Source organism: Megascapheus bottae, chromosome 24 (assembly GCF_031878675.1).
Source record: "Megascapheus bottae isolate mThoBot1 chromosome 24, mThoBot2.hap1, whole genome shotgun sequence".
Taxonomy (NCBI): Eukaryota; Metazoa; Chordata; class Mammalia; order Rodentia; family Geomyidae; genus Megascapheus; species Megascapheus bottae.
In genome coordinates this window covers 6,932,687-6,946,253 of record NC_143532.1, presented here as the reverse complement: position 1 = coordinate 6,946,253, position 13,567 = coordinate 6,932,687, and the positions used below count along the sequence as shown (strand labels likewise).

At 38.8% G+C, this 13,567-nt stretch overlaps 1 protein-coding gene across 1 annotated transcript in view; it reads left to right on the top strand.

Moving 5' to 3' along the window:
• Nucleotides 1–13,567, top strand: part of Cntnap4 (contactin associated protein family member 4) — a 219,936-nt gene that overhangs the window by 200,089 nt on the left and 6,280 nt on the right. The window contains exons 22-23 of the mRNA XM_090357257.1: nt 10,306–10,524; nt 11,397–11,468. Coding sequence (XP_090213383.1) covers nt 10,306–10,524; nt 11,397–11,468 — 291 coding nt within the window. The remainder of the gene's footprint in view (nt 1–10,305; nt 10,525–11,396; nt 11,469–13,567) is intronic.

The following is a 13,567-nucleotide window of genomic DNA, read 5'->3' as shown; positions in this document are numbered from 1 at the left end:
GGGAGGGAAATGGGGACAAAAACATGAGAAGGGGTAGTAATGATTATTAAGTAATGCACCTTCAATATAGTGAATATAATGTAACCATTTCATTTATTATAATAATAATAGAAAAGCTCAGGGCCAGCACCCAGAACCTGAGTTCAAGCTCCATACCAACACCATACCAAAGAAAAAATAAAACAAGACTAATAATTTTCCCAAGAACATCGCTCAGTTTTGGTTTACCTATGACGTTAGCCTAGCTATCAGAAGAAAGAGTTAGCAGGATGAAATTAGACAAAGACATTTCTTTTTCTTTTATTTAAGGGAGCATTTAGGAAAGAGACAATGGGGTAGGAATTTGTAAAGGCTGGTGGATTAATACAGCTCTCTATGGAGGAAGGGTAGAGAGAGACAGGAGTATTTAGACTTCTGAGCAAAGCCTTTGGCAAGCTCAAAGTCCTGTATTTCTCAAGATCAATTCTGCCTCAGAAGGCCTGATGTGCAAGTGTTATCCTTGCTACTGGGGAGAGGTAGATAGGAGGATCCTGTTTGAAATCAGCTCTTTCTCTTTCTTTTATTAATGCATATTATATAAAGTGAATGGTTCCATTGGGGTATTCTCAAACATGCACTGTGATCACATTCACCCCTTCTATTCTTCTTTTTTACCCCATTTCCCCCCACCCTTTGAAAAATCTTTCTTGTAATTTTTTTTAAATGGGTGCCATTTCTCCCTGAATAGATATAGTGTACTTCCATCCCATCCACTCTCCACACGCACTCTCTATTTTCCCCTGTACCTTCAGCTGGTTGCCTTCCTCTGAGAAATAATAACCATTTTATGTTCATGGTTCTTATTCCTTTAGATGTAGATGCCACATAGGAGAGAAAGTAGTCATTATCTGTCTTTCTGCGTCTGGCTTGTCATTTGTGTAACACGATGATGTCCAGTTTGATCCATTTTTCCTACAAATGACATGTAATTTCATTCTTCTTTGTGGCTGAATAATATTCTGTAGTGAATATATATCATGGTTTCTTTACCCATTCATCTCATGCTGGGCATCTAGGCTGATTTTGTTATTTGGCTATTGTCAACACTGCTACAATAAACATGGATGTGCAGGCATCTCGCAGGATATATGACAGAAGGTATATAGTGAAATAACATGGTAGTCCTGTCTTTAGTTTCTTTGGAAAACTCCATACTGATTTCCACAATGTCTCTACCAGCTGGTAGGAGGGTACCATTTTTTCCCCATCCTCACCAGCATTTAATATTGTTTATTTCCTTGATGAATGCTGTATTGGCTGGAAAGATATGGAATTTCAGTGTTGCTTTGATTTACATTTCCTTTATAATTAAAGCATGTTGAATATATCTTCATGTGTTTCTTGGCCATTTGAACTTCTTTTGAGAATGGTTATGCGTTTGGATTACTTTTTTGGTATGTATGTATGTATGCATGTATGTATGTCATTGGGCAGTGTCACTTCTAGTTTTCTAGTGGTTAATTGGAGATAAGGGTCTTATGAACTTGAACCGCTATCCTCAGATCTCAGCCTTCTGAGTAGCTAGGATTAGCAGCATGAGCTGCCAGCGCCTGGCTTAATATTTAAGATTCTTGAGCTCCTTATATAGTTTGAATATTAATTCCACGTGAGATGAGTAGCTATGAAAATCTTCTCTCATTCTATAGAGTGACTCACGGTTCTGATGATTCTCTCCTTTCATTGGATACAGTCCTGGTTGTCAATTCTTGTTCCGATTTCCTGAGTTGTTTGGAGTCCAATTCAGAAAGTCCCTACCCAGGTCTTTGTCTTCATGTGTCTTCTCTATGTTTTCCTCTACTCATTTCAAAATTTCGTGGGCTAGGAAACTTAAAAACCAAGTTGTAAAATGAAACGCCAAAGCAAGAAATGCTTGTCAGTGTAGGAAAAATATATAATCAGCCCCATTGCTTTGGATGTTTTATTTTCAAGTAATTAAAACCTCAAGACATCACATGACTCCATTCTCAGGAAGGCCTTGCTTGACTCCAGAGAACTATTCATGTAGTAGTTAGAATCTTAGTATTGTTTTTCTGATTATGAGACCTAAACATCATCAGAAGCATTAAGACACGCATGATGCTCAAAGAAATACACTGCTTCCTTCCATTTTACTTACTTTCTTTAGTGTAGGCATTGGTGTTGGAACTCAGAGTCTGGCCCTCTCCCCCTGCCACTTGAATCCCTAACTCCTTAGGGTTGTAGTTTGTTTCTCAGATATGGTTTACCTGCTGGCCTTTGCCTGGGGTGTCCTTAGACTGTGGTCCTTCTACTTCTACCTCCTGGGTAGCTGGGATTACAGGTGTGCACCCCCCTGCCTGGCTACCTGATTTTAATTATAGAGCAAGTGACAAGGCGGAAGTGGGGATTTTTGTCAAGCACATCATATAATTACGAGCACTGGATCCCTGTGGGTTGGGCAAGCATATGTCTCTGACAATGGTATCCCACATCTCGATTTCATTCAGCAGCCAAGCGTGATGAGATGCAGAACTCTGCTGACACTTCAGAAAATACCTGTGATACGAGCAAAAGTCATCTGTCTGAAATAGTATATTTTTAGGTGATAAACCTAGATGACCTGATTAAGACAATTACAAAGTGAAAATCATTACTAAAATAAAGAAGAGCTAGGGATTATCTATATCCTTAATTATCATGTTTAAAATGGATCTAATCTGGGAATAAGTTAAAAAAAAATGTAAAGCCACAATGAGGTGATGAACTCAGTTTTGGCTTTTTTTTTTTTTTGTCCATCTTGGGGATTGAACTCTGGGCCTGGGCACTGTCCCTGAGCTCTTCAGCTCAAGGCTACTGCCCTACCCCTTGAACCCCAGTGCCACTTCTGGTTTTCTAGGGTTAATTGGAGATAAGAGTCTGACATTCTTTAGTGCCCGGGCTGGCTTTGAACCATGATACTCAGATCTCAGCCTCCTGAGAAGCTAGGATTACAGGCATGAGCCACTGTACCCCGCTCTTGCTTTGCTTTCTTGCTCAAGGCTGGTACTCTACTACTTGAGTCATACGTCCATGTCTGACATTTTTTTTTACAGGGTTAAAGATGAGTCTCAGGGATTTTTCTGCCCTGGTTGACATCGAAGCATGATCCTTAGATCTCAGCATTTTGAGTAGCTAAGATGACAAGAGGACAGTTGTGAGCCAGGAGTTACCAGGTTCCATGTATTAACACTATTGAATAATGTCAGCTAAAAATCATCTTCTTTCACTTCATCGCTGCTACATATACTTGTCCGTGGTGATTGGCGTGAACTATTGTTGTCAAAGCCCAAACATCTCTGTAGAAGTGAGGATTGGAGGATGGAAGGAAAGCGATGGCTTTTATTTTCCTCTTCTTCATGAAGAGGCAGGTAGCCTGAGAGCATTTCTTCATTAAATAAGTTGTTTACAACCTGCCTAAATTCCAGTGTCATAGTGAATGATTCATCCATGAGTCTCATTAAATAAAACATTTATGAGGAAGATGATATAAAAAGTGATTTCCCTAAGACATCATTAATCAAAGGAGGTATTTGGGTATAGATTGTGTTGCTAATTTATTAAACTTTTATTGGTCGCAACTGTATTTCATGAAAAACAAATCTCAATTAAGATAATTATATAATCTTAAAGTTTCATAAACCCTCTCATGGGAAAATGTGCTCATGCTCTAATATAATCTAGCCCATTATAAGAACATCTAAAATGTCATCTCAATCTTTTTTCAAACCCAAATGAAAGTAGGGTGCTGGTTGCTCACCCCCGTATTTCAAGCTACTCAGTAGGCTAAGACTTAAGGACTGCAGTTCAGAGTCAAGCCCAGGCAGGAAAGTCTGTGATACTCTTATAAACTCTAACTACAAAACAAGCTACAAGTGGGAAATCACCAGCTTCGAGCGAAAAATCCAAAGGATATTGACCATGCCCTGAGTTCAAGCTCTAGTACTGGAACCCTCCCCCAAAAGTTCAAGCTCATGATTATTATTACTTTTTATGTCAAACATGCAGTGACTGATGCATATTGACAACCATAATTGGCAGAATTCCATGGCAGTAGTGAGAAAAGTCAGGTTATACCCAATATCTGCTGTTTGTTAGTTCTCCCTAACTCATGGACTGTCTCTCTTCCATTTGCCTCTGAGATCTCAAGCTTGTTGTAATATTAAGTTCTGAGCTCTGTCCATAGGCTAGTTTTTATGTTAGCAGAGCTTTCTAAAAACTTTGGACATTTGTTCTGGTCTACTTGCAGGTGATGAGGGAAGAGGATCATTTGTTTCTTGTGAGATAGCAGAGCAGGTGTTACACTGGAACCTTCTGCCTTGGAGATTTAGCACATGGAAATGAAGTTACTATGTGCTTTGAAAAGAGAAAGTGGCTGCTCTGACTCCCCAGGAGAGGTTTAGGGGCCATCTTGAATCTCAAGGAGATTTTAAGGAAAACTTGCTTCCAAAAGCCAAGAGGGATACCTGAAGAAAGTGTAACTGAATTTCCTAAGGACATTTTGATTTTCTAATGACTTTGTCAAATTATACTTCAGCTGAAACTTTTTTTCTGAAAGCAAAAGGAAAGTATAGCTTGCCATAAATAACTTTTGTATTAATTAGGGCTTACAGTTTATATCTTTGAGAAGTTAGGTTTGGCCGTTAAATAACCATTTATAGTAAACTTAATGGTAAACTTTATTATCTGCTTTCCTGGCTTTTATTTTTATTTTTTCCCATCACTAATTCTTTCCATGGTGAGAGCTTGGTGTAACTCTGTAGTAGGGTAAGCATTCATTGCTTAGGCTTCTCCTTGGCTTCTTCTTTGATTCATCATGCCACTTTTATAGTTAGCTTTCTTTAATTTTATCTGAGTGGATTAAACATACTGCGATCTCTTCTTAAAGATGGTTCCCTTCTTATGAGTCTGACTTACAGTGAGGCATATTTGTTTTCTGAGTTTTGGTATTGTTAATTGTCGTGGCTTCTGAGAGCCCTAGGGAATGTAGTAAAGTGTTTCTTGTAATTGTTTGCACATTTACTGTCATCTTCCCAGGCTCATCCCTTCTTTGTAATAGAAAGACACTCGATCAAATTCTAATTTCTCAGTACTCCATTTTTCTTGTAGAAATCTTGTTAAATGGGCTTTTCTTTACACAAGCGAAAGTTATTCCCTGTGTTGGCATAGGCAATGGGAGCTAATTTTTTAACTGGCAAGAACATCCAAGAATCACAGTCTGTTAGAGATTTTTATTATCAGAAATATAGGAAATACTATTGCCTTATACTTTTGTGAAGCAAAAAGGGCGGCATTTCAGGAATCATATAACAGGAAAGATGGCTAGGCCCTGGTGGTTTATACCTTTATTCTTGGCTAGTCAGGAGGCTGAGATCTGAGGATCACAGTTCAAAGCTTGCAGGGACAGCAACATCCATGAGACTCTTATTTCCAATTAACTAGCAAAAATCTAGAAGTGAGCATATGACTTTCGTGGTAGAGCGCCTGCTTTAAGTGAAAAAGCTAAGCAAGAGCACATATTTCTAAGTTCAAGCCCCAGTACTAGCATAAAGGAGAAAAATAAGTAAGATGGGTATTTTTGGTTGTTAGTTTTATTAGCACAATTGTCAAAGCGATGGACAATGCTATGTATTCCTAAGGCTGGCATTTTTTGGAGTAAAGCCATTCATTCTTTGTTTTCTGTTTTCTTTTCTCAAAAGTGGGCTCCATTCTGGCAAGATGGCTGCTAAGTATCTTGTAGTCCTCAGTTCTTGCTCTAATTCCAACCCATTCATGGTCCTGGAGCCAGGAGTTGTTGGTCCAGAGTCTGAAGGATGTCAACAAAGAGACTGTCCTGGCACTCCTGTTCTTTGGGAGATGTGAGGGGCCAGCCTAAACAAAATCTTAGGCAGACAATTTGTATGTTTGCTTCCTGGGGTTCTCTGGGCCTCACAGGAAGATCTACTTTAGAAAACACCAGCTTGCTTGTTCTCTACTTTCCTCATGATGCTGAGGATAACCTAGAAATTGGGTCCAAGTCACTCTTACCTACTCCAAAGCCAAATGAAGAGTTCACTGTAGCCTCCTGGCCACAGACACCTATAGTCTTTATGGGGTTCACCTTTCCAAGGCAAGACACATTGGTATCAGCAAACAGATTTTTTTTAAGCAAAACTCTTGTGCTTAAAAGGAGTCAGCATCAACCAAAGGGGAGAGAGAAACTGACAAACCAGAAGGATTCCTATTCAAGGAGACAGAAAATGCCATGTCTGAATCTTAACAAGGATAATTGAAGAAAATTCTAATAAAGCAACAGAAAGACCTTGGGAATTTAAAAAATAAGATTTATTTTTAGTTGAGAAAAAATCAACTAAACAATTAGCTGGAATGAATAATATTTATGGATTCTTGATTTTATTATCTAGAGGAAAAAGTCAATGAAAAACCTTTGGCTTCTGCAGAAATAGATCTTACAATGATAGACATCAAGAAAGAACATATAATCATTTGGATAATAATAATATCCGGTAAGAGAAAATAATAGACAAAAAGGGACAGAATAATGGACAGAAGAACACAGAAGATAAAGCTGAAACAATAGTTGCCTGTATAATCTATGAAAAATTTCCAAGCTAAAATACTTTGTATGCAAATTCATAGGGCTCACTGTATCCCTGGAAGATTATTGAGAAAAACACGTGTAAAAAATGAAAAAAGAAAAAAACCACAAATAATATGACAAACATTAAAAAAAGTAAAGGAGAAATAACGGAGCCAGCAAATACAGCCGTAATATTCATGCAGTATTAAGAAAACAGGTCCACTGGCCCAAGGAATCCTTAAAATAAACACAAAAGGGAACACAATCCATCAAGATAACTTCCTCTTTCACACACACTCCATCACAGTGGCCGATCTACTTATTTTTTTCCCCTACAGCATTATCGCTGTTCAAAATTCTCATTTACTTTCTGTTTCTGTGTTTATTATCTGTCCTCTCTGCTCAAATGCAAGATGTGAGATCTGCAGGAAATCCGGTCCCTGTATTCTTCTCCCTGGAAACAGTCGCATTCATACAAAAGGCAAAATGCCTTCAATTTGTAAATGTGAGTTCTTTTTTAAAATAGGCCTTGTATTAGATCCCCATCAGGAAAATGCATTTTGACTATTTACACTTATTTTTCTGACTATTTACACTTATTTTTCTCGTTCCAAGATATGATTATTTTAAAAACTTGTGGAGGTTTTTATTTGACATCTTAACCTTCTTGTAGAAGAAATGGAAAGAAACTCTGCCCTGCTGATGATGCTGTTAAAGTGTATTTACTGTTACAAACAACAACATGAAACCTCCCAAAACAAGAATGCTATTTTTCCTAAAATATATGTATTTTTAATATATACTTATACTTTCTTATCCAGGAAGCATGGTTCCAGGACCCTCTCCAGATTCCTAAATCCATTAATACTCAAGAGTCTTATATAGAATGGCATAGAATTGATAACCTGTAACTATCACCAGATGTTCAAAACAATCTTCAAATTATGACATTCAAAAATGCAGATTTTAAGCTGGGTGCGGTGGCTGAGGTCTGAGGATCTCTCTTCAGAGCCAGCCCAGGTACTAAAGTCCATGAGACTCTTATCTCCAATTAACCACTAGAAATCCAGAAGTGGTGCTGTGGCGCCAGGCGTAGGGTAATAGCTTTGAGCTGAAGAGTTCAGGGGCAGTGCCCAGGCCCAGAGTTCAAGCCCCATGACCAACAAAAAGAATACAGATATTATGCCAATAGTTGTTATCCTATAGTGTTTAGAGACTAATAAAAGGAAAAGTCTTTATAGTAGGGATGTCATTTTTTAAAAAAACGTGTTTGGCCCGAGGTTGGCTGGATCTGTTGTTGATAGGTGAGCTGGGTTTCTGGAGGGTGGTACGTACATCCATTCATGACTTATCCATTCACAATGTGTCTCTTCATGAATCATCCATTTAGGATCCATCCATTTATCACCGAGTCACAGAGAGATGGGTATGATTATCTCTAAGTGGTCCTTTGGCGGCATGCACATGGCTGAAGTGTTTCACCCAATACTGGAGGCTTAAGGTCCGCTCTATACTTCAGGACCTCATAGTGTCTGTCACCTCCTCAGTGCTGCCTTTGTGTAGAGGCACAGACGAATCCTAAGGGAAGGGTTTTCTGTGTGTATCAGACGTGACTTGCAGAGTGGATCGTCTGAACTTGAAAACCTGTATTCCACTGGTCTGCTCATCCAGCAGTAATACATGTCTACATATTAACGTCCTTTCTCTTTCCTCTTTCTTTAAAAAATATCCACCAAGTCTTTCTATAACTGGTGTTGAGATTTCTTGGGTTATGGCACACACGCTTCAAAGATAGCTAATTAAAAATGATACAGTGTACTTTCTGGAAGTGATTGAAGGCCACAACAGAAAAGTGATGCAGTCTCTTTAATCTCTTATTTTCTTTCATTAGAGATTGACTCTCATGATACTAAAAGTCTAATCAGTATTTCTTAGCATTCGGTATAAAATATGAATGAAAATGGAGCCAACAGAAAGTGGTCTTCAAAAATGATCTTTATAACTTGGGGGGAGGGGACCAGGTGAAAAGGAGGGAGGGGGTAACACTGTTCAAAAAGAAATGTACTCATAACCTTACCTGTGAAACTCCTCAGTGTATCACCTTTATAAAAAAAACACAGAGAAGAAGAAAATATTCTTCAAACACCTAGGTGTAACAAGAAAAGCAGGCTGAGAGTTGAGGAGTTGAGATAATTAATTACCTTCAAAAGAAAGACCTTGAAAATCACTCCCCCAATAAAACCCAAAATTAAAATACAATTAAAAATGACAATGCAGAAGATGTAAACACAGCGAAGAGCCATCCACATCGTTTCTGAACAAAAGGAACTCGTGATTTTTGTCCCTAACAGGATAAGGTCCAGCCCAAACTGCCAATGCCCTGTGTAACCTCTAGTAGGTCATTAAAATTCAGAGCCTAAGTCCCACACATCTGTGTCGCTGGAATGTGATACTCCTCTGATGACTACTGCAACATTTCAGTAGTAACATGCAAATTCCTTCCAACAGTGCCCAGCACACTATTTGAACTCCATGAATAATTAATGTCGACCAGTAAGAGAGATGAAATGTAAAATTTGACAGTGCTCACCTATTGGCAATACAAGAAAGACTAGTCATTCTATTTTATGATCATTTGGGTTAGATGGATTCATGATAGGCTGATAGTATTTGCAGCTTAAAAAACAAGAAGGCAGCCATTATATTCCTGTTATTGTATTCCAGGTATGCTATATAAAAAAATGAGCTATGTGATTTGTGGGTACAGACAGGAGGGGAAAACAAAGGGCGGACATTATCAAGAAGTGTTGTACTTAAAAACTGACTTATGGAATTGAAATCCCTTTATAGTTATTAATAGCAATTAAAAAAATCCTCTCCAATAAATTCCCTTTGTTTAGATTTTAGGCTTGCTAAACAACTGCTATATAGGTTAGAGTCTTGGTCATCAAATTATTCATTAATATTTGGGTATTTAAAATAGTCTAACTCTAAATTGTCATTTACACAGGAGCAGGAGTTTTCTACCTCAGCCTGCACAAACATTTTTGAATTAATCAGCAGTAATTGAAACAAAGAGAACATTCAACAAGCTCTGACTGTTTTCAGGCTGTCCCTGAGCCATTCATGGTCTTCACTATGAATTCTAGAACCTGGGCCCCTGGCAGGCCTGTGTTGCATCTTGAAGTACCAGAAAGCTTTCAGCAAGTCCACGTTTTCAGGTCCAGCAATTGACCAGGGAACTGTAGAGAGTCATTTTCCCTTCCATCTATCTTCTGTTATTTTCATACCTTATTTCTCAAAAAAAGAAAAGAAAAGAAAAGAAACACACACACACACACACACACACACACACACACACACACACACACAACCCAGTTGAGCAAAACTGAATGCTTCATCTAAGACACCTCTCGCTATTATTGACTCATCTCATACATATACTTTGATGATCTGTTTATAAATGGGAAATGTTAGAACCCCACCTCCACCCAATATCTGCCTTATTCATTTTTGGTGAGGGCATATTAACAGTGTTTATTCTATTTTCTTCAATAGGCACACTTGCAAATGCTGTTCATGAACTTGGACTATTTCAACATGAAAGAAGGAACTCTGTTGCTATGGATTTACTGCTATGCAATTAATTGTACTTGTTACTCTTACTGACATGGCGGTGCTTCTTTTTCTAGAACACAGTGGTGTGGACTCAGACACAGCACTGGCTGCAGCCCAAGGCTTCACTGGCTGCCTCTCGGCGGTGCGGTTCAGCCATGTGGCTCCTCTGAAGGCGGCTCTGCACCCTAGCCACCCCGCTCGGGTCACCATCACGGGACATGTGACAGAATCCAGCTGTGTGGCCCAGCCTGGCACGGATGCCACATCCAGAGAAAGAACACATTCGTTTACAGGTGACCAAGGATATCCACCCCCCCCACAATACACACGCCCAGTCACAAACACAGTGTCCCTGCTAGACCTGGACAAATACAATTTTATTGTGGTGCTACATTCAGGACATGGTATCTGAACATTGCTTTTAATGTCCAAATCTCATTCTCACTCATTTCCATTGTCATTGATACTGTTTAAATAGAAAAATTACAGAGATCCTGTATTCATCCCCATTCCTTTATTTTTGTTTTTGCCAGTCCTGGAGCTTGAACTCAGGGCCTAAGCACTGTCCTTGGGCTTTCCTCAGGATTAGTGCTGTACCACCTGAGCCACAGCACAACTTTGGCCTTTCTCTATGTATGTGTTACCGAGAAATCAAACCCAGGTCTTTGTGCATGCTAGGCAAGCACTCTACCACTAGGCCAAACTCCCGGCCTTTTTTGTTGTTGCTGGTCCTGAGGCTTGAATTCAGGGCCTGGGTGGTGTCCTTGAGCCTCTTTTTGCTCAGGGTTGTTGTTCTTTTCTTTTCCTTTCTTTTCTTGTGTTTCTGTTCCAAACATTGTAAATTTTTCTTATCCTTCCTGCCCCACACCTCTCTTCCTTCTTTTTTTGTAGCCCAGGAATCTTCTTCCTGTTCTCCCTCCTTCATTTTTCTCTTCTTATTTCTATTCTTCCTCCTCTTCCTCCATCTACATTTACCTCCCCTATCCCTCCTCCTCTTCCTCTTTCTCTTCCTTCTTTTTTTTCTTGTCCTGAGGATTGAATTCGAGGCTTCTTGCTTGCTAGACAAAACCTTCACCATTTGAAACATATCCCTAGTGAGTTTTTCAAACTTTGTTCTCTTTATTTGTCTATATCACCCTTGACCCACTTTATCCTTTAACTTCAGATCATTCTGGAACAATGGATGATAGAGAACCTCTCACTAATGCCATCAAAAGTGACTCTGCTGTTATTGGAGGTATTGGAATGTATTATTATTATTATTATTATTCATGGTGAAGGGCTGAGATGTAGCTCAGTAACCAAATGTTTGCCTAGAAGGTGCAGGGCTCTGGGTTCAATACCCATACCATTCAAAAAGAAAACCTCAAAAATCCTAATAATGGTGAATATTTAGCCTCACAAAACTATAAAGAATCTACACATACCCCAAGTGGCAGACCACTGAATTGAGAGGGCAAAGGGCTAGTTTATTACTTGGGCTAGATTGTTTCATGGAATTTTCCAGGATTCTTTCTTGGCTTCCTTGGAAATTTGCAGTAAACTTACTGAAAATTTTACTGAAGCATCACGATCAGAAAATAGTCACAACACGAATAATGAACAGTATTTAGCCTGAAAATGGCTAACTGTAAACCCCAGGGGATGCTGAATATATATAAGAAAATATCATTTCTTTCCTGGCATTTTCAGCACATCAGTGTTTATGTAAAAAGCAAGATAAATCTCAAGTTGAGATTCAAGGCATACATTTTATGTTGTATTACTATGTGTTAAAGTAGATATTTTCATGGTTTAGGTATTCCTATCAACAAATATTATACTTGTAATCATATCTTATAAAATATAAAGCTAATAGGTTAAAATTTCATTGTAGTTTTAAATCGCAGATTACTGATACTTGTTTTTTTTTTTTTTTTTAAGCCGCAGTCCTGGAGCTTGAACTCAGGACCTGGGCACTGTCCTTGGACACTTTTTGCTCAAGGCTACTGCTCTGCCACTTGAGCCACAGCACCACTTCCGGCTTTTTCTGTGTATGGAATGGAACCCAGGGCTTTGTGCATGCTAGCATTCCACTATGCCATGCTCCCGGCCCTGAAACTTGTTTTTTGTATGTGGGTGTGACGGCATTGGGCTTACTTACACTCAGGCCCTGGGCATTGTCCCTGAGCTTTTTCTACCCAGGGCTAATGCTTGCTCTTTCACTTGAGCCACAGCGCTTCTAGATTTTGGGTGGCTAATAGGAGATAAGAGTCTCATAGACTGTCCTGCTCTGGTTGCTTTGAACCACAATCCTCAGGTCTCAGTCTCATGAGCAGCTAGGATTACAAGCATGAGTCAATGGGGCCTTGCCCAAAAACTCAGAAAAGAAATCTCCCTGATAATATGATAGCATCTTTTCTGAGTTATAATTTATTCAAAACCAACTCCAGAAATAAGCCTTTTTTTCTTCCTGATTAATGTTCTTAAGATGCTATTAATCAGATTACTAAAATGTTAAGTGGTTTAGCTTTACTCCATACTCTGAATATGATATGGACACATCACAGTAAATAATTATTTCATCACATTAAAGTGGCTATTCATATACTTGAAAAATTATTTTATGTGGGCTTTATATTGGCTGTAAGGGAACTGAGTTATTTATTCCTGCTAGACATGAACTTCCTTCATAGAGTTAGACTTTTATTTAAACAATCAATAGTCCTGGTTAAATCTTTGTGCTCATTGCTCTTTCTATACTTTTGCTTTTCCTCAGTCCCAATGTGTAAATTGAAGATAGATAAAATAGAATCCCAATTTAATCATCTGACAAAGCAAAACTTAAAAAAAAATATAGCCTAAAAATCTGCAATTTAGTCATTGTTAAAACCCATTCTACCATAAGAGCGCATTTAAAGCTATGGGATCCACAATTTGCTCTGCGTTTTCAATGAAGATCCTAGTCAAACACGCCGTCTCATCATAATGTTCCTATTATGCATTCAGCTAGAATGAGTCTAGGTATGTTAGATACTGTGGTTGGGAAAATACAGAATATTGTAGAGTAAATTCAATGATAGAACAAAATATTTCATCTCTGGATGACTATTGTTGCCTTGAGCAAAGGTCATTTCCAAGATGAAGAGTTGGGTACGGTACGAGGCTTGCTGAGAAGTCATTCTTAGAGCGAGGTGAGTTTCGTTCACCTGTGAACTACTCCCTCAGCTTGCGTGTGTGGGAAGGAGCTAGGCGGTATGGAAGGCTTGCCCTTTGGGGACTCACCGGCTTCCATTAAACTAGTACTGCCTGTTTTTGAGCTTTTCAGGAATAAAAGCAGCTGGCAAAGGCCATCTA